The 19,033-nt window shown below is 37.6% G+C and overlaps 1 protein-coding gene across 2 annotated transcripts in view; it reads left to right on the forward strand.

Moving 5' to 3' along the window:
• LOC127420665 (solute carrier family 45 member 4-like) overlaps positions 1 to 13,742 on the forward strand; it is a 60,344-nt gene extending 46,602 nt beyond the window's left edge. For both annotated transcript variants that reach the window (XM_051663112.1, XM_051663113.1), the window contains 6 exons: positions 3,114 to 3,302; positions 7,911 to 8,090; positions 8,773 to 9,902; positions 11,851 to 11,950; positions 12,122 to 12,333; positions 12,538 to 13,742. In XM_051663112.1, coding sequence (XP_051519072.1) covers positions 3,114 to 3,302; positions 7,911 to 8,090; positions 8,773 to 9,902; positions 11,851 to 11,950; positions 12,122 to 12,333; positions 12,538 to 12,918 — 2,192 coding nt within the window. In that variant the 3' untranslated portion in view covers positions 12,919 to 13,742. The remainder of the gene's footprint in view (positions 1 to 3,113; positions 3,303 to 7,910; positions 8,091 to 8,772; positions 9,903 to 11,850; positions 11,951 to 12,121; positions 12,334 to 12,537) is intronic.
• Positions 13,743 to 19,033: the final 5,291 nt, after the last annotated feature.

The following is a 19,033-nucleotide window of genomic DNA, read 5'->3' on the forward strand; positions in this document are numbered from 1 at the left end:
CTCGCTGACCGCTGTCAAGCCGTCTCAGATGAATGTGTGTGCATGTGTGTGGTAATCCTATTATGGCTGTGGACGTGAGGCAACCTTCCCCTTGTGTCGGACAGGCCTACACACACACACACACACACACACACACAGAAATCTCTCTCTAAAGATAGCGTTGATTCCTGTGAGGGCTCGCGGTCAGTACACACAGATCTCTTTGCATATTCTTTCTGAATTTTTGTTGCTGTGCCAACCACCACATGATCTGCACCATCAGCCTGTGTTAGGTTATGCGGCGTTATAACGGCCTTGTGTAGGGTGTATTGATAGCGAGAGGGATGTGTGTGTGCGTGAGACAGTGATTTTGGTGGTCAGTTTTTAGAAAGCTGGCATGTCACACGCTGTGCGACGTGTGTTTGCTCTGGCACTATAACAACCCCACAGAACAAACAAACTATAAAGGTCGTCATTCATTTCGATGTCTGTCAGCTCTCCACGACTCCATCTAGTCTTCATTTGGTGTAATTATGTGACAGACTTATTTTCACACACAAACTCTTAAACTCGTAAAATTACAGCTTGAGTGTTTTTCAGTAGGAAGTACTGCAGTGGCTTCTGTTGTGTTGTTTAGTGGCTCTGTAATGAAAAAATTATTCACCGTTTTGTTTTTGTTTGTTTAGTTTTTTCCTAGTTAAATATGCTGTTTCTCTCTCTAAAATATGTCAAATTATGGAAGTAAAATGGTTTGCAGATTCTGGTTATGCTGATTTTAAATTGAATCAAAACTATATCTAAGAATATTTATATATATATATATAGAATTCATGTTGTTTGTGCTGTAATGTTCCAGAAATATTAATGCAATTTTATGATTTTCTCTTTAACCATTTATCTCATTTTTGACAATAGTCAATCACACTTTCCTTGCATTTATTGGACTGTTTTGTGTGATATTATCTGGCTTTGAAAGGCATCATAGAATTTACTTTACAGTTTGTGTTGTGTTAAATATAAATTTTCCATTAAGCAGCAATTTTTGCACCCTAAATTTGATTTTCAGGGACATTTCTTTACTTTTATTTATGTATTCTTCCAGAAAGTACTTTAAAGGAATATTCCAGGTTAAGTACAAGTTAAGCTCAATTGAAAGCATTTGTGGCGTAATGTTGATTATCACAAAAATTAGTTTAAACTCGTCCTTCCTTTTCTTTAAAAAAATAAAATACAAATAAAAAAGCAAAAATCTGGGTTCCAGTGAGACACTTACAGTGGAAGTTAATGGGGTCAATCTGTAAATGTAGGATATGCTTAGTACATAGTACATGCACTAAAAAAATAAATTATAATAATTCAGCCTATTTTTAAGATTTACGCATTTTTAATTTCATAACGAAATTCCATCAAATTAAATTACTGTATGTAGTTTTTCACAAACTTAAACTATTTAGGGTTATTGTATTTTTGTTAAAGATTATTCAGTTCAATTTTAATGGAATTTGACTATGAAACTGAAATGCGTAATATATAAAAATTATTTTTTGAGTGTGTCACAAATACAGAAATATATTTAATTTTCTATATTAAAATTATTTGTTTAGTTTTTCCTTTTATTCGTATTAACTGTTTTTGTTGATCTGCTTTCTTCCATTATTGATTTATTTCACCATGTTCTTGCCATGAAAATAGCCTCTGGTGCTGATATGGTATTAAATAATGTATGGGTATATTAGGGTATATTTTATCATATTAAACAGACTGTGTCATCTTTTATGACTAAAATGGCAATAAAATAAATGATCAATCTGAATAAATAGATTACAGTTAAATTGTAGAGTTTTAGAGTCCTAAATATGCTTATTAAAAGAGTAAAAGTAAAAATTCAGTTGCAGTTGATGGTTAATTAGGATTGATGGATAAACTCACACCTTAATTGACTTGTGTATTAAATAACATAGTATCAATTATAAGACTTTCTGGTGTTGGAATGTTAAAATCGTCTAACAAATTATTTTTAATTTATCCCATTTTCTCCCCAATTTCGAATGCCCAGTTCCCACTGATTACTAGGTCATCATGGTGGCACGGTTACTCACCTCAATCCGGTTGCCTCCGCTTCTGAGACCGTCAATCCGCGCATCTTATCACGTGGCTCGTTGTGCATGACACCGGAGACTCACAGCATGTGGAGGCTCATGCTACTCTCCGCGATCCACGCACAAATTACCACACGCCCCATTGAGAGCGAGAACCACTAATCACGACCACGAGGAGGTTACCCCATGTGACTCTATCCTCCCTAGCAACCGGGCCAATTTGGTTGCTTAGGAGACCTGGCTGAGTCACTCAGCACGCCCTGGATTCAAACTCTAGGGGTGGTAGTCGGCGTCAAAACTCGCTGAGCTACCCAGACCCCCATAATCGTCTATTTTTAATATTTGTTATTTTTATTATTTACTGTTAATATTTAATATATTGGTTATTCATTTATGCACACAGTATTTAAGCTGCAGTTTAGTAAATACAGTTGTCAATTGCAAACACAGGAACTCAAAACAGAGATTTTTCCCCCATAATTTGAGTTTTCAGGAGCATTTCGTCAGTGGAATTCTTGGACCCCAACTCATTGATTTCTGTCTCTGGATGTTTGAAGTTTTATTTTTGGATCATAAGACAGTAGTTCAGTTAGGGAAAGTGTTTCTAGATCACCTCAAAAATGCCAGTCTCTTGCACAGAGACGTTGGCACGCTGGATGCATGTTCCTTCTTATCCAGGAACAATGAAAGTGTATTTTTATTGGTATGCTGGAAGTCTGCCAAGCTTTCAGAGGATTACTAAACCTATAATGTTTAAACAGCAGTCTTTATTTATGAGTATAATCATGTGAGAGTGTTTGTGAGGGAAAAAGTTGATTAGATAAAGTCTTTTAATGCTTTAATAGTCTGATCCTGTTTTCTTGTTTTAATCTGGTCATAAGATCATCATTTTATGTGCCAGTTTTCACAGACCTGAAACAGCTTTTATCTTTGAAGCTTCATATTCATGACCCCTGGGCTGTGTATACAGGAAGTGACATCACACCTGTGTTAATCGTATATTGTGATGTTAATAATCAGTGGTTTGTCATGCAGGTCTTCCAGAACAATATTACAGCCTGACGTGGTTCCTCAGTCCAATCCTGGGTCTCATCTTCACTCCTCTGATTGGTTCGGCGAGTGACCGCTGTACACTGCGCTGGGGCCGCAGGCGACCCTTCATCCTGGCACTGTGTGTGGGCGTGCTGTTGGGCGTGGCTCTTTTTCTCAACGGTTCGCTCATAGGTGAGTCCACGGACAGGTGAGAAAGTCTGAACTGAATGAAGCTTTAAAGTCCACAAGATAACGAAATTGACCTACTTACTTACTTATATATATAATATATGTTCCTGGTCTTAATGTGCAAGAGTCATCAGTGCATGTTGAGATTTGTGCAGGCATCAAGTTGAAGCCCGAACCTGGCCTGGTCTGGACAGCCTGACCAGTATACTGATATATACTGATATATATATATATATATATATATATTAGTATGGGATTTATTATATATTAGTTGGGATTTAACGTGTTAATTCAGTGCAATTAATTATATAAAAACGGATATATAAAAGCCGTTAAAAAATTTATGCAATTAAACTTGTCGCTGGACTCTAATAAGGATTATTCCGACCATCGGAACAATTCAAGCTTGAAGTAGCACCTGTTTTCAGCAGGGTGCAGTAAGCACAACTCCAGCTGTATTAAGAACAAACCACATTCAGACTCGCTTGACACTTGCAACAGCACAAGTTGAGAACATGTTTTTGCTTTCAAACAGCTAGACAGAGTGCATTTCCGAATGCAGGTATCTTGAGATGTGTTTAATTTTACACAGCGTCTGAAAAATACTGTGTTCATGACGCAACGCAACCAAAGTGAGACGCTCCAAAAGCATCCGTCTGATGCATGTGTACATTCTTAGAAAAAGCCCTTTATAATAAATCTATCTCGGACACATTGACGAATTAAATTGCAAAATGGATTACTGTGGACTGTAGGCCAGTGATAGGCTAATGTTCAATTATATTGAAATAAACAAAATATTTCCTTCTAAAGCCACTTTTTGTATTGTCTTATCGATGCTTTATTCATCTGTCACAAAAATGTCATGCATTTTAATTATATGAATTATTATATTTATAATATGTATTGCATTTATAATTATTGAAATATAACTATGTATAATTATTTATCATTATATATTTAATTATAGTTGTTTGAGGGCCTTTCTCAGCAAATATTTAAAATTGTGATTAATTAGATTAACTAATAAAAATTTAAATTAATCGGCAAATCGTGTCATTAATTCGATTAAAAAAAATTATCGATAGCTATATATAATCTATACTGTATATATACAATAAATGCTTTCATTAACTTTTCACCATCCAATCAATTCATGATGGATAAAATCAAGTCCCGCCCTACATTTTTGTCTCATGCTGTTTTATGTTGACTTTAAACAAGTAACCTAAAAAACTTCACAATAGATCCGTTAGTAAGGCTGGGTACTGATACAGATTTCCTGATTCGATTCTGATTCACAAGATTTAGATTAGATTTCAATTCATATGGGTATATTTCAGTTTAAATGTCCTTTTGCTTGCATTTGAAAGAAATTCTCTCCCAGCTAATGCTGTTAATTATACAGAGGACCTTCTAACTAGGTACATTATGAAAATATACATTTTACTAATTATATTTGATTAGTTTTTCATCATTTTGGTCACATTTTGGCTTTTTTAAAAATGAACAAATCCATGCATTCAATCAACACAAATGATATTACATTGCATATATTATACATGTTACATGTTTATTGTTTCATTTCATCATTTGCACTATTTAAACTAGTTTTTCAAGTATTTACTGTAATTCATTGAACAAGTGCTAAAAACTGGTACTGTCTCTTTAAGAAAACCGGCAGTTCTGTAAATGAGCGTATATTAACGAGAGAAGACTCGAATGGCTTTATATCATCTGTGCTGTGTGTGATTAGAATTAAATGTTTCTTTTATGTTGTTTTTGATCAACAACTGATGGTAAATAGCAGAAAGGGTATTAAAAGAGACATTATTCAATGACAGATTGATTGTGTGGATCTCGTCTTTGGACACACATTACACGGAACGAGTGAAAGCAAATTTTACTCTCAACACTCAAAGGATCTCGCTGTTGAACTTCTTCACCACTAAACTACTCAATCACTGTTGAGTGAAGTCTGAACATTTACCAGCCAGTTGCCAAATATACACATTTTATAGGAAATTTGGTTGCAAATGTGAGTGATTTGCTCTCACTGTAAAAGAGGGTTGCGCATAGAGTAAAATACCGATATTGAGATTGTTCAAATGAAGATTGTGATGCGTTGGTAAATGTATATTTTTACCCAGCCCTATCCATTAGAGTGAGATGTTTGCAAAAATCAAGTTGTTTTTTCAGGAGCGCTCTTGTTCTTGGCACAGAACGGCAGACAACATTATCACAGCCAACGTCAGCTGGCACGTATTTGTGAGCAGAATCAACACCTGCTGATGTCTGAACCCCACTCAACACCTGTCAGCGCCTCAGATCTCAAAACAGCAATATTTTTTATATTTTAATTGTGGGAAGTTAATGTTTTTTCCCTGCCAGTGTTCAACCTTAAAACTGTGGGGTGTTTTCACAGAATGTACTTTTACTATTTCACAGGTCCACAAAAGGGGACTTTAAAGGGATATTTCTCCCCAAAATAATAAACCTGTCAGCATTTACTCATTCTCATGTTGCGCAAACACACATAAGTTTTTAATTTCTACAATAAAATATTGTGAAAAATCTTCTCCAGACTTTAGCTGCCCATATTTCTTCCCTGCTGGAAAAAAAACAGCCTCTGATGTTTTGCTGGTCTTACGTGGTTTAAGATGGTCTCCGTGCTTGGCCAAGCTGGTTTTTCAGCTAGTTTAGCAGGAGGCCAGCTTGGCTCCCAGCGTGCCCCGCTGAAAAGTACCCAAAACTCTCTTAAACCAGCTGAAAGACCAGCAAACCACCTTAGGCTGGTTTAATCTGATTTTGTCAGCAGGGTTAACACAGAAAACCATCAGTATCTGAGTGAAGAGAGACCCTCTGTTGTGTGCTGTAAAAAAGTGTGTGTGTGTGGCAGCATGAACTCTGTCAGTCTCTATGACATGGGAAAGGACTAGGAACCAGTTCACAGGGAACTGTTTCCTGTTGTGCCCTTTTTACCTTTCACTGGCTAACTGGAACAACTTCCTGTCTCCACAACTAGCTCGCTGCATGCTGACTCTTTTGTCAGGAAGAAAGTATACTCGCCCGAACACTGACGTAACACAGAGTGAAGACTATATACTTGGTGTTCACCTTCTCGCAGTCTCTTTTACAGTTTACATTTGTGTGTGTGTGTGTGTGTGTGTGTGTGTGTAGATAGTGAATTAATAGTCATAATATAGAATAGCAAAACTTTCTCACTTTACAGCCCTAAATAGTAACAGTGATGCTTGCCTTAACAAAGACCAATAATTACACACATATCACACCTTTTGGTCACTCATCACAGGCTGTAGTTACCACCCGCTCTAATGTAACCCTGGAAAAGATCTAAAATATGCCAAAACAATCAATAGATGTTTCAACAGAGACACGCACATGTGACATGGTGCATGTTATGACAATGGAGCTGATTGACATGCACCGGATAAAGGTCATGCATTACGGGATGTTTGAATTCCCTGAGGGCACAGGCTGTATGTGTTGCACATGCTGAAAGTGATAAATGGTAAATTTGCACTTCAGAGCACATGACCAGTCAGGGTTGACGTATATTCTGTTGTAAGCAAGTGAGGAAGAGAGCTGTTGAGTTGACAATCAGGTTTATTAATAGGAAGGCACACACATTCTAATACTTTAAATATCGTCTCTAATATCCCAGCTTAATATGCAGTCAATTATAAGTCAGCCATTTGTAGGTTGATTTGCCTGAAAAGTGGAAACACTGTGACTCTGTGGTGTAGAACATCTGAAGTGTCTGTTATAAACTCCTGTTGTTGCTGTGTAAATACTACTGTAGATACAGTATTACCATATCCACTTTCCATAGCACTAAATTAAACATTTTGATATAATTATGTGAAGTACTTGGACTGAATATGTTAGCGCTGGAATGTTAGCATAGCATGCTAATCGGTGAGCATGCTAACTGAAAACACAAACATAAACCTTTAATTTGATCATTTGTTGCTTTGGTTATATCATGTGATATGCCATATATAGCTTACGCAACATTAATTTATGTATTTTCCAGTGGTGTAAGCCAATTAAAATATTTAATCGTGATTAATCGCTTGATTTTTCATAATCGCGATTAATCGCTGATTTTGAAAGTGCTTAAATTTGACTCTATACATACATCTTTTCCTGTTAAAATGCCTTTAGTTCCCTCTTAGAAAAGAAAACAATATGTAACCATAATGTTTTTAACATTTTCCAATGTATTAATCATGATTAAGAAACATGTTAAACGTTTTAAATTAATCGCACGAGTTAGCGTGTTAATTTTGATAGCTCTAGTTTTTTCATGATTAAGACAACATAAACCTTCAAGCAATATTTTAGGATTTACGCACCCAATAAAATACCCAAAATAACTTCTTTTAGCCATTGAAATCACTACAGGATTTCTTGGGGGACTGCCTGACATTGCTGCAGCCACAGAAATTACACACTGCTTCTTTGGATTCATTCCACAGTATTCTGTAGTTTTTCCTCCAAAATCAGTGCTGAAAATGCCAAAAATGTGGACCTGCTTGTGTGGAACACTAATGGTCTTCTCTCTCTCTCTTTGTTTCACTCTCTCAGGTCTTGCTGTAGGAGACGTGCCAAACAACCAGCCAATAGGGATCGTGATGACAGTTTTGGGGGTCGTGGTGCTGGATTTCTGCGCTGATGCAACAGAGGGCCCTATACGAGCGTATCTGCTGGACGTGGCAGACACAGATGAACAGGACATGGCCCTCAACATCCACGCCTTTTCTGCTGGTACAGCACAATAAATTCACCCCGCAAAGAAAAAACACTTTGTCGGTCCTTCAGTTCCTCACATATCACATAAACTGAGACCATAATCTTAACACAAGCTGTGCTTGAATATATTTGAATGTCCTGAGTCTTATGGCCGTTCACACCAAATGTGTAATGTGTGTGTCAGAACTGTTTTTCAATTGTTTTTCAATGTAAACATGCACTAAATGGAGGTCTTTGACAGTTGTGCTGCATCTTGCTGTATTTTCAGCATCTCGCACAGGAGTGCCACATTTTTAGACGTCGTGTCAAGTTAAAAAGAACTGTTAAAAATGCATCTCGAGACACCTGCCATCTGTTCTTTTCATTTTGCTGCATCTAGCATTTTTAAGCATGAGAATGTGTCATGAGACCAGAAGTTGAGACCATTTTAACATTTGCTGCAACACTCTGACACAAGTATCAGTTAACAAGTGAGAATTTCATAGAGGTGTGTCATGTTGTGCTTTCAGAAAACCAATTTGCTGTATTCCCGCTTGATTTCAAACTGATCAGAATATTTCCACACCCTTAAAGTACATGTTGCTCATCCTATCCCTCATACTTCCATCAAAGTTTTTTTTCTAGTGTGTAAGCACCCTTAGAGGATCAGTGCTAAGCAGTGTGTGTGTGTGTGTGTGTGTGTGTGTGTTTCCTTTAGGGCTGGGAGGTGCGGTTGGTTATGCTCTGGGCGGTCTTGACTGGACACACACCTTCCTGGGTCAGGCCTTCAAGTCTCAGGAGCAGATTCTGTTCCTCTTTGCTGCAGTTCTGTTCACAGTGTCCGTCGCTCTTCACCTCTTCAGTATCGAGGAACAACAGTTCAGTCCGCAACAAGACCGTCTCGACGAGGAAGCTGAAACCGAATCGAATGCTAAAGTTAACAGCTCTCTGGTTCCACCAGCACACCAAACTCAACTCGACATGATCCACGAAGACGAGTCTTACAACCACTATGTTCATTATGACCCATATACTGACCGGTGCTCGGAACGAGATCTAGACATGGACTTCCTTGATGTGGACATTGTCCGCAGTAAGAGCGACTCCGTTTTGGCCATGGCTGATGCGACATTGGACCATTTCGACCACGATACACTATTCTTGCGTGAAATTGAGCCTTCAATCTTCCAAGACCGGATTTCGTCCTATCACGGGTCGCTGCCACGGCGCAGCAGCAGTGCAGGGAGTCAGGAGTTCTTGCGCTGTAAATTAAGTCGTGTTTCTGCGTTGTTGCAACAGGTGGAGCGCAATAGTGAGGAGGCTCTACTTAACAACCAACTCAATGGATCCAAAGCACCCAATGGACAACCAACGGACCTTAATGGCATGAACGGTCACGCCCAATCCAACACGTCTATGAAACCTTCGAGCACCAACGCATCCATACGACGCAGACGCCACACCTTCTACCGACAGTCGTCTTGTACCTTTTCCTACTATGGCCGCGTGGGCTCCCACCGTTACCGTTACCGTCGTGCCAATGCAGCATTGCTCATCAAACCGTCCCGTAGTATGAACGACATTTACGAGATGGAGAAAAGGCAGAAGCAGAGGAATGGACAGAGGACGAGACACCAGAGCGGGAACACCAACTCGAGTGGAGACGCAGAGAGCGAGGAGGAGGAGGTGGAGACCACCGTACGACTGCTGTGGATGTCCATGTTGAAGATGCCCAAAGAGCTGTTCAGATTGTGCATTTGTCACCTGGTCACCTGGTTTTCCATCATTGCTGAGGCCGTGTTCTACACCGACTTCATGGGGCAGGTCATCTACGAGGGTGACCCCACGGTGAGGGCCAAATTTTTTTCTTTGTTATTACAATTGTCAAAATGTCAAAACAAAATTGTCAAAAAAAAGGAGTAGTTCACTCAAAAAAAGAATCATTCTGTTATCCAATACTCACCCTTGTCATTTTAAACCTGTATGACTTTCTTTCTTCCATGGAACACAATAGACGAACTTTGGCAACATGTCCGAGCTGCTCTTTTCAATACATCAAAAGTGTAGGGAAGTGATTTATACTGCCAAGCTTCAAAAAGCAATTCATACAACTTGTGCACTATTTTACATCTTCTGAAGCAATACAATTGTGTGAAGAACAGAGCATGTGAGCGAAGCGGAGCAGTGTGACACTCCGCTCAATAATCCGCTCCATGTGTGTGCGTTCTGCTCAACCGCTCGCAGTCCAAGTGAACATTCCGCTCAAGTAGCGCTCATGCTCGCCGGTAAAAAAAAGTTTGCTCAAATCTCGCTCTAACATGAAAAAAATATTTAACCCCCCAAAAATTATTTTTAGAGTGTAGGCTATAATCATTTATGGCTTTTTTCTCTGTGCATGCATGCAGCAAGCGATGTTGGAAGATGTTATCCGCAACCACTAATCTAGTGTCAGTGTTTTTTTTGTTGTTTTTTTTTTACGTTTCACTTCTCGTTAAGGTGGATTTGGCTTTTTGAAATTGACCAGCAGTTATGTGCCACTTTATCCCGGAGCAGAAATTTAAAGCAACAGGCAGTCGATTAAGTGAGATAATTCCGCTATGAAATTCTCTATGCGAGAGCAGAAATTTTTACCAATCAAATGCTCAATTGTACAATAGAGGCATGAAAGCAGAATACTCCGCCTACAAATTAGGACACACTGATCTGCAAGATCACACATGTTAGTTTTGATGCAGGGTTTTTTTGTGTGTTCGCCAGGATTCAAGGAAATATGTTTTGCCAATATACAGTATTATTAAGCTTACATTTATTATCTGAAATAATTTGCTGTTCCCTTGCAATAGTTTTGCCACCCCTTACGAAAATTAATCATGGTTTTACTACAGTAACCATAGTTGAACTATACCATAGTTTTATAACCACAAAATGTACCATGGATTTACTACAGAAATCATATTTTTAAACATAATAGCAATTTGTTGTAAAACCATATTAATACAGGAAACTAAATCTAGTGTGATTTAAAAATCATAATCATTCTACCAAAAACATGGTTGGTTTTGTTATAGTAACACCATGGTTCATTTGTAGTACATTTACCATGATTTAACATAAAAGTTACTTGGATACTGCAGGTTTACTATAGTTTGTATACCCTGGTATTGCTATGGTAAAACATTTGTAACCATGTTTAAATTTTTGGCATAATCATTATGATTTTTATTACCATAGTTTTGGTTTTCCTGTAATATTACTATGGTTTTACCACTAATATCATGGTTAAAATATGGTTACTGTAGTAATACCATGGTACATTTTGTGGTTACTATGGTTTTACTACACATACTATAGAACAACTATGGTTATTTTTATTTAGAGTAAACCCAAAATAATTGCAAGGGAAAATACCACCACGGCTGGTTTAACACCATTAACGTCAAATGGCACTGGTTATCGCATGCCACGTGAACAATCGTGATTCGGCACGTTTGAATAAACGTGACCGCAGATGAGATTTGAGAGCTGCGGAAGAGGGGAAGTTTATCTGTGGACAACGACAAATTGGTGCTGATAATGGTTAGTTAGCAAAATGGCAGAAGTTAGCAAAAAAAGGTAAAAAAAAACAAACAAAAAAAACACTTACGGCACCTTTAAATTTTGAACCAATGACAAAATTTTCATTTTTTGGTGAATACTCCTTTTGGTGGCCCTCGGGGTTCACGCATCAGTTAGAAACTTCGCTGTCCAGTTAGTTTTTACTTGAACACTTTAACGCTAATCTCTGCTTTCGCTGTAGGCCCCGTTGAACTCCACCGCGCTGTATAACTACCACAAGGGGGTGCAGATGGGCTGCTGGGGTCTAGTGATATATGCCGCCACTGCTGCTATATGTTCAGGTGAGTGTCACTCACCTAGACAGCCATAAAACTTGTTTCAATGTTGCCCAAAGCTGTTGAACATCACACCTTAAAAACTAGAAGTGTAACAAAACATTGTGCTTTCACTTGTGAATCAATGAATCAATCGTGAATCAATTATAATCCTTTATTTCCTTTTTTGAAATCTAGCTGTACTGCAGAAGTCCTTGGATAACTTTGACCTCAGTATAAAGGTCATCTACATCCTGGGCACTCTGGGTTTTGCAGTGGGTACGGCTGTCATGGCAATCTTCCCAAACGTCTATGTCTCCATGGTGATGATCAGCAGCATGGGAATTATCTCCATGAGCATCTCGTACTGTCCGTATGCTCTGCTGGGGCAGTATCATGAAATTAAAGAGGTCAGAATCTTCTTAACACTTGCATTCATCTCTTTGAGACCGTATTCCCATCCCAACACCTAATAAAATGTTAAATATGATGTTTTCAGAATAATTAGTTTGTCCAGCCTTTATTTTGATTGCGTTAAAAAAATCCTGTAGAATGGAAAGAAGAAATATGTGGTGTTTAAACTTGATGTATTTTTATTTTTTCACTGTTTGCAGTATGTCCAGCACAGCCCCGGGAACTCCAAGCGAGGTTTTGGCATCGACTGCGCCATCCTGTCGTGCCAAGTGTACATCTCGCAGATCCTGGTGGCGTCAGCGCTAGGGGCGGTGGTGGACGCCGTGGGCAGCGTGCGGGTCATTCCCATGGTGGCGTCCGGTGGCTCCTTCTTGGGTTTCCTTGCATCCTGCTTCCTCGTCATCTACCCGGGTTCGAACGGAGAAGGCAACGCGTCAAAGAGCGAACAGACAAAAGCGTTGGCGTCCACTAGTAACGGCCACGGAGAAAACATGGTCACTGAGAAACCCAGCTTCCTGAAGCTCACCCGGAAAGGTACCGCCACCACAACCTGCAAAGTGGAGTGCGAATCTACGCTGTGAATGTGATCCGATTCCGACAACCGCTAACATTCCCAACGGCTGGGCACGTTTTTACACACGTCAACAAGACCAGCTCCCCTGGACGGGTGGGAGACAGTTTCTGGGGAGTCGTTTTTTTTGTCAGTGTTGTTGTTTGTGTTTGTTTGTCCGTATTTGGCCTGGTGTTGTGGGTCTCAGGGCTGCAGTAGGGTGAGGACGGGCATCCTTCCCTCTCAGGGCCACCAGGGGGCGACTCTGGGCTGAACTTTTCAGGGGAGAGAGAGAGAGGGCATGCTGTCTCTCTCTCTCTCGCTTTTATCGACATGCACTTACCTTGCACACTTCCATTCTAAGCTCATACTAAACAAATCTAATATAATGTAAAGAATCTAAGAGAAATCTCTAATGTCGTTCAATTGCTCAAAAATGGAATCACATTTGTTTTTTTGTTTTTTAACTGCTGTCCTAATCAAGGACATTATGATTACCAAAAGTTGTCCAGTGCAATAATTTACAGTTATTGTTTTATTTTAATGGCTTTATTTTAGGCGTGTCATGCAGGTAAAGGAGTAAATCTCACAAGGAAATGTCCAAGACACCAAAATCAAAAGAAAAAAATTTTGAATGTATATTTTTAGAACTATTGTGACATTATTTTCATGGTATAAAGCAAATTTTCCCCAATTTTCCTTACCATAATGCCAAAATTTTTATAAATAAAATATATTACATGTTTCATATACAGCACTATGTTATAATACTGCATATATATACTGTACTATTATTTGTATATATATATATATACACACACACAGTGGTGGCCAAAAATATTGGCACCCTTTTTAAATATGAGAAAAGAAGGCTGTGAAATATATATCCTTATTGTTTATCCTTTTGGTCTTTCATTCAAAATATTCACAAAAATCTATCCTCTAATGGATATTAAACAATTGCGAACACAACACAAGTTTTATAAAAAAAAAACAAATATTTATGTCAAATATACTGTATGTGTGGCACAATTATTGGCACCCTTTTATTCAATACTTTGTGCAACCTCCCTTTGCCAAGATAACAGTTCTGAGTCTTCTCTTATAATGCCTAATGAGGCTAGAGAACATCTGGCAAGGGATCTGAGACCATTCCTCCATACAGAATCTCTCCAGATCCTTCAAATTCAGAGGTCCATGTTGGTCCTCTTCAGTTCACCCCACAGGTTTTCTATGGGGTTCAGGTCTGGGGACTGGATGGCCATGGCAGAACCTTGATGTTGTGGTCAGTGAACCATTTTTGTGTTGATTTTGATGTTTGTTTTGGATCATTGTCTTGCTGGAAGATCCAACCACAGCCCATTTTAAGCTTTCTGGCAGAGGCAGCCAGGTTTTGATTTAGTATTTGTTGGTATTTGATCCATGATGCCATGTATCTGAACAAGATGTCCAGGACCTCTGGCAGAAAAACAGCCCCACAACATTCAAGATGCAGCACCACATTTAACCATGGGCATTGGGTACTTCATCTCTGTGTACGCCAAACCCATCTCTGGTGTTTGCTGCCAAAAAGCTCTATTTTTGTTTTATCTGACCATAGAACCCGGTCCCATTTGAAGTTCCAGCAGTGTCTGGCTAACCGAAGATGCTTGAGTTTGTTGTTGGGTGAGAGCAGACGCTTTTATCTTGAAACCCTCCCAGACAACTTGTTGTGAAGAAGGTGATGTCTGATTGTAGTTTTGGAGACTTTCTGACCCCAAGACACAACTTATTCCTGCAATTCTCCAGCTGTGATCCTTGGAGAATTTTGACCATCCTTCTCACCATACGTGGAGACAATATAGACACACGTCCTCTTTCAGGCCGATTCGTAACATGTCCAGTTGATTGGAACTTGTTAATTATTGCCCCGATGGAGGAAATGGGTATTTTCAGTGCTTTCACTATTTTTGTATAGCCATTTTCCATTTTGTGAAGCTCAACAACTTTTTGCCGCACATCGTAACTTTATTCTTTGGTCTTACCCATTGTGATAGATGACTAAGGGAATTTGGCCTGTGTGTTACCTCACATTTATACCTCTCTGAAACAGGAAATAATGAACAATTTCATGTTCCTAGTCACCCAGATGTCCTAAAAAAAATGTAAAATATGAATGGGAATAAACTTCAGATATATTTTACTCATAAGAATTTCTAGGGGTGCCAATAATTGTGCCACACATATATTTGAAAAAACATTTTGCTTTTTTTTTTATAAAACTTGTGTTGTGTTTGCCGTTGTTTTATATCCATTACAGGATAGTTTTTTGTGAATATTTTTAATGAAAGACCAAACAATAAAGACATAAATAAACAATAAAGATATATTTTTCACAGCCTTCTTTGCTCATATTTACCAAGGGTGCCAATATTTTTGGCCACCACTATATATATATATATATATATATATATATATATATATATATATATATATATATATATATATATATATATATATATGAAATAATATTGAACTATTTGTATATATAATTATAATATATATATTTATCTGGACACAAGTATTTTTTAAATTAATATTAGCATAATAAAATACTACCAAATACCGCCATACTTACATTTGTACTATACAAGTTAAATAATATATATACGTGTGTGTGTGTGTGTGTGTGTATATGTGTATATATATATATATATATATATATATATATAATTTTTTTTTTATTTTATTTTTTACTTTTTTGTTTGTGGAAAAAAATGTCAGAATTGTCTTAATAGATTTTCTTTATGCAAATTCTAATTTCTTTCTTTTTTTTAATTTTTTTTTTATGTTGGGGTGAAAATATGATTAGGACACTTTCTTCTAATGAACATGACTTTTGTTCATGTTAACTTAAGAAATTAAAGCGTCAACTCTTGTCATTGACGTACTGAAGTGCTTTAATGCGTTTTCTGCTGAGGTCGCTGCATACTTCTCTCATTTTAAGTGTGACAAATGACTCTCCCTCATAGTTTTCCATGTTTCCGTATCTCGTTTCAGTGTATTCCCTAACAAGGCCTATTCCCAAGGGTATATACCGAACCAATGCTGAGAATGCTTCACAGACTGAACAAATAATAATCTCAATGCTGCATCAGAGTTTTTGCGCAAATACCAAACCGAAAATATATATATATGCTTTCTTTTTAAACTGGCAGACTTCCAATTTTCAATGTCTTCAAATGTAACTTTCTTCAGCTATGTCATTGCGTTTGAAATGTGCAGACTTAATACCTGCGCTTGTGTCGCATTCAAAGAATATTATGTGATTTTTGAGGTTGCCGCCTTGGCACTTTTTGGCAGAACTTTTACTGTGCAAGAATTCAAAACACAAATGAGTTGTATTGTAAGTTTGTCTGCAAGTTTTTCTCTCACAGAATGAGAATAATTCAGTGCATGGCTGACACACTCGCTCTAGCGGTCTGTTTACATTAGCGCCTGGTTTGGTCTGTGTGAATGAACTCATCTCCACCATTGGGACCCCAGCTGCACTCTACGGTTTCTGAAGCTGAGGACAATTGTGATGGACTGTGCGTGATTTTTTTTGTTTTGTTTGTTCGTTTGTTTGTTTTTGGCTTGATCCAATCTTAACTGGATTTTAGCAACACCAGATATTGCTGTAAGCTGGATATGAAGAAGTCTTGACTGGACACAGTTCTACTTTCTGTCTTGCCGGCTAGACGGTTTACTAGTCCAGTGGAAAGGACGTTTTCAATGAGGCACATTTGTACTGGCTTTAACTTTGGTAGAGTATTAAAATCAGACAAGCTGATATATATATATATATATATATATATATTTTTTTTTTTCTGGAATGTAAACTTGAATGCAAATCCATCAAGTTTCTGACAAATCAGACGAAGTTGCAATACATGATGCACCTGCCTCGGTCAGTGTTTGCATTAACGGTGGTGAATCACTGGGGTTTGGTACACAAAAACACACAAGACTCTTTCTTTGAATACTTGAAGTGCAATCTTGGTTGTGTTTGGATATTTTCGGATGCGTTTGGTGACTCTTTCAGACCTCGAAACGAAGACTCTGGAATGTTTGGGATTGTAAAGCCAATGCTGGACTCACAGAGACAGTTTTTGACTCGGTCAGAGGATGAAGTTTCCAGTATTGAATGTAACGATTGTTTTTTTTAATTATTATTTTAGGACAAAAAGATCCAACGTTGCACTGAACTTGCACATACAGAGTTTTAAAAGTAAAATGAATCAATATCTTGCAATAGACAAAACTGAACTGTGGTTATTTATTTTTAAATATTTAAAGAAATTGTACGTTCAGAGAAAATATATTTACAGCTTGTGCAAAAGTGTAAGTGTGTTTGTGTGTGTATGAGAGGGAGAGAGAGAGAGAGAGAGACATGTATGCAAGCATGTCTATTTTTGCATGATCATATGAGCACCATGTGCATGTTTATACATGGAAGTGTGCGTGTGCACGCTTAACATCTCACTCTTACAGTGTGAATCTTACAGAAACATGCCAGGTCATATTTTACTCCAAAATCAAAAGAAAAAAGGTATTAAATAATATTTTGCTTCAATAAAATTAAGCTTGTTTTTAGGACAGTTAAGATTTGTTGCATTTTCATGACAATTAAATCACATTTCACAGGTGATTTTTTTTTTTTTTTTATTATTTTTCTAAATGGTGATTCTCATTAAATTATTATTACTGTAATATAGTGATTTTTACTGATTACAGTAAAAATATGACTAAATTAAGATAAATAAAAGTCAGTTCACAAATACTATCTAGATGTTTAACTTTACCATGTTAAATATGTATGATTTTTGCATTACAGTTATGAACATTAGATTTTTATTTTATTTATTTTATTTTATTACAGTAATGAGAATTTGAGGGAAAAATAAAATAGTTGTCATGAAAATTGTTACAATGCAAAAAAAAAAAAAAAAATAGTTTTCATTTTCTTCATGCAAAACATTACTTCCTTTTGATTTTGTGGTGAAATATGACCTGGACATGTTCTTGACGTGAGATTCACTCTGTAGTCATCTTTAGTTTACAATTCATATTTCACTTTAGCAAAAAATCATACAGCTGAAAAGTAACGCTCAAAACTAACTAGTCTTCTAATTAACCTTCTCTGATAGAGAAATGTCTTTGACTCTCACATGAAGATGTGTGTGATTCACTTTCGGTCCTTTATGGAAAAGACATGGATGTTATTTCAATGCATAATGTATGATGTGAGAAACTCCATGCAGTGTACTAAATGCCTTGTCATTTGGAAAAAAAAAGATGTACATGTAGTTTCATTTGCCTCTGTGTAAAAAAAAAAAAAAAAAAAAATGCTGATTATTTTGTATTAGTTTTATTTTCTATGAGAACTTTATGTAAATTCTGTACATACTGTATGCCTGCAAATATAGAAGAACTGAAAAACACTATACTGAATGCACCTTTAAAGAATTTAAACCAAATTTGACAGTCTGGCATCTTTGATTTTTGGATTCTAAATGATCACATGTAATCATGTTGCTTTGTAGTTTCTGTATATATTGAGTTGCTGTGCTCTAGGGTGATTTTATGCAAAAATAACAGCAAATGGATTTCCCGAACATCTGCCATTGGTGGAGCAAACAGGTAGTCCCGCCCCCAAACTCACAACATTGGTTGAGTGCAACGACACATGAAAGGGAGCTTTATCATAGCTTTATCATCACATATTTGTGTAGAGTGTGTTTTAGGCATTATGAGAAAGATATAAACAATGTTTGATCAAATACAGATTTTTGATTATGTTTTTGATATAGCAGTTAATATATGCTAGCAGCTTTAATTCAGTTTAATTCAATGTATATCACATGGACAAAACGGACCGTCCACGTAATGCAAGTGCCAGGGGCGTGTCCAGGATTTTTTTGCCAGGGGTGGCAAAGGGGTGGCAAGAGTCGAGTAAGGGGTGGCATGGGGAGGACGCTGCTGTGTCCTCCCAGACACGGGCGGAACGTTGTTATGGACCATGTGCAAGTGAAGTCCGAGTTGGGGTGGCAAGTGGGGTGGCAAAGCTCATTTTTAGGGTGGCACCCTGTGCCACTCTTCTGGCCCCACCCCTGGTAAGTGCTTAA

Source organism: Myxocyprinus asiaticus, chromosome 30, assembly GCF_019703515.2.
Source record: "Myxocyprinus asiaticus isolate MX2 ecotype Aquarium Trade chromosome 30, UBuf_Myxa_2, whole genome shotgun sequence".
NCBI lineage: Eukaryota > Metazoa > Chordata > Actinopteri > Cypriniformes > Catostomidae > Myxocyprinus > Myxocyprinus asiaticus.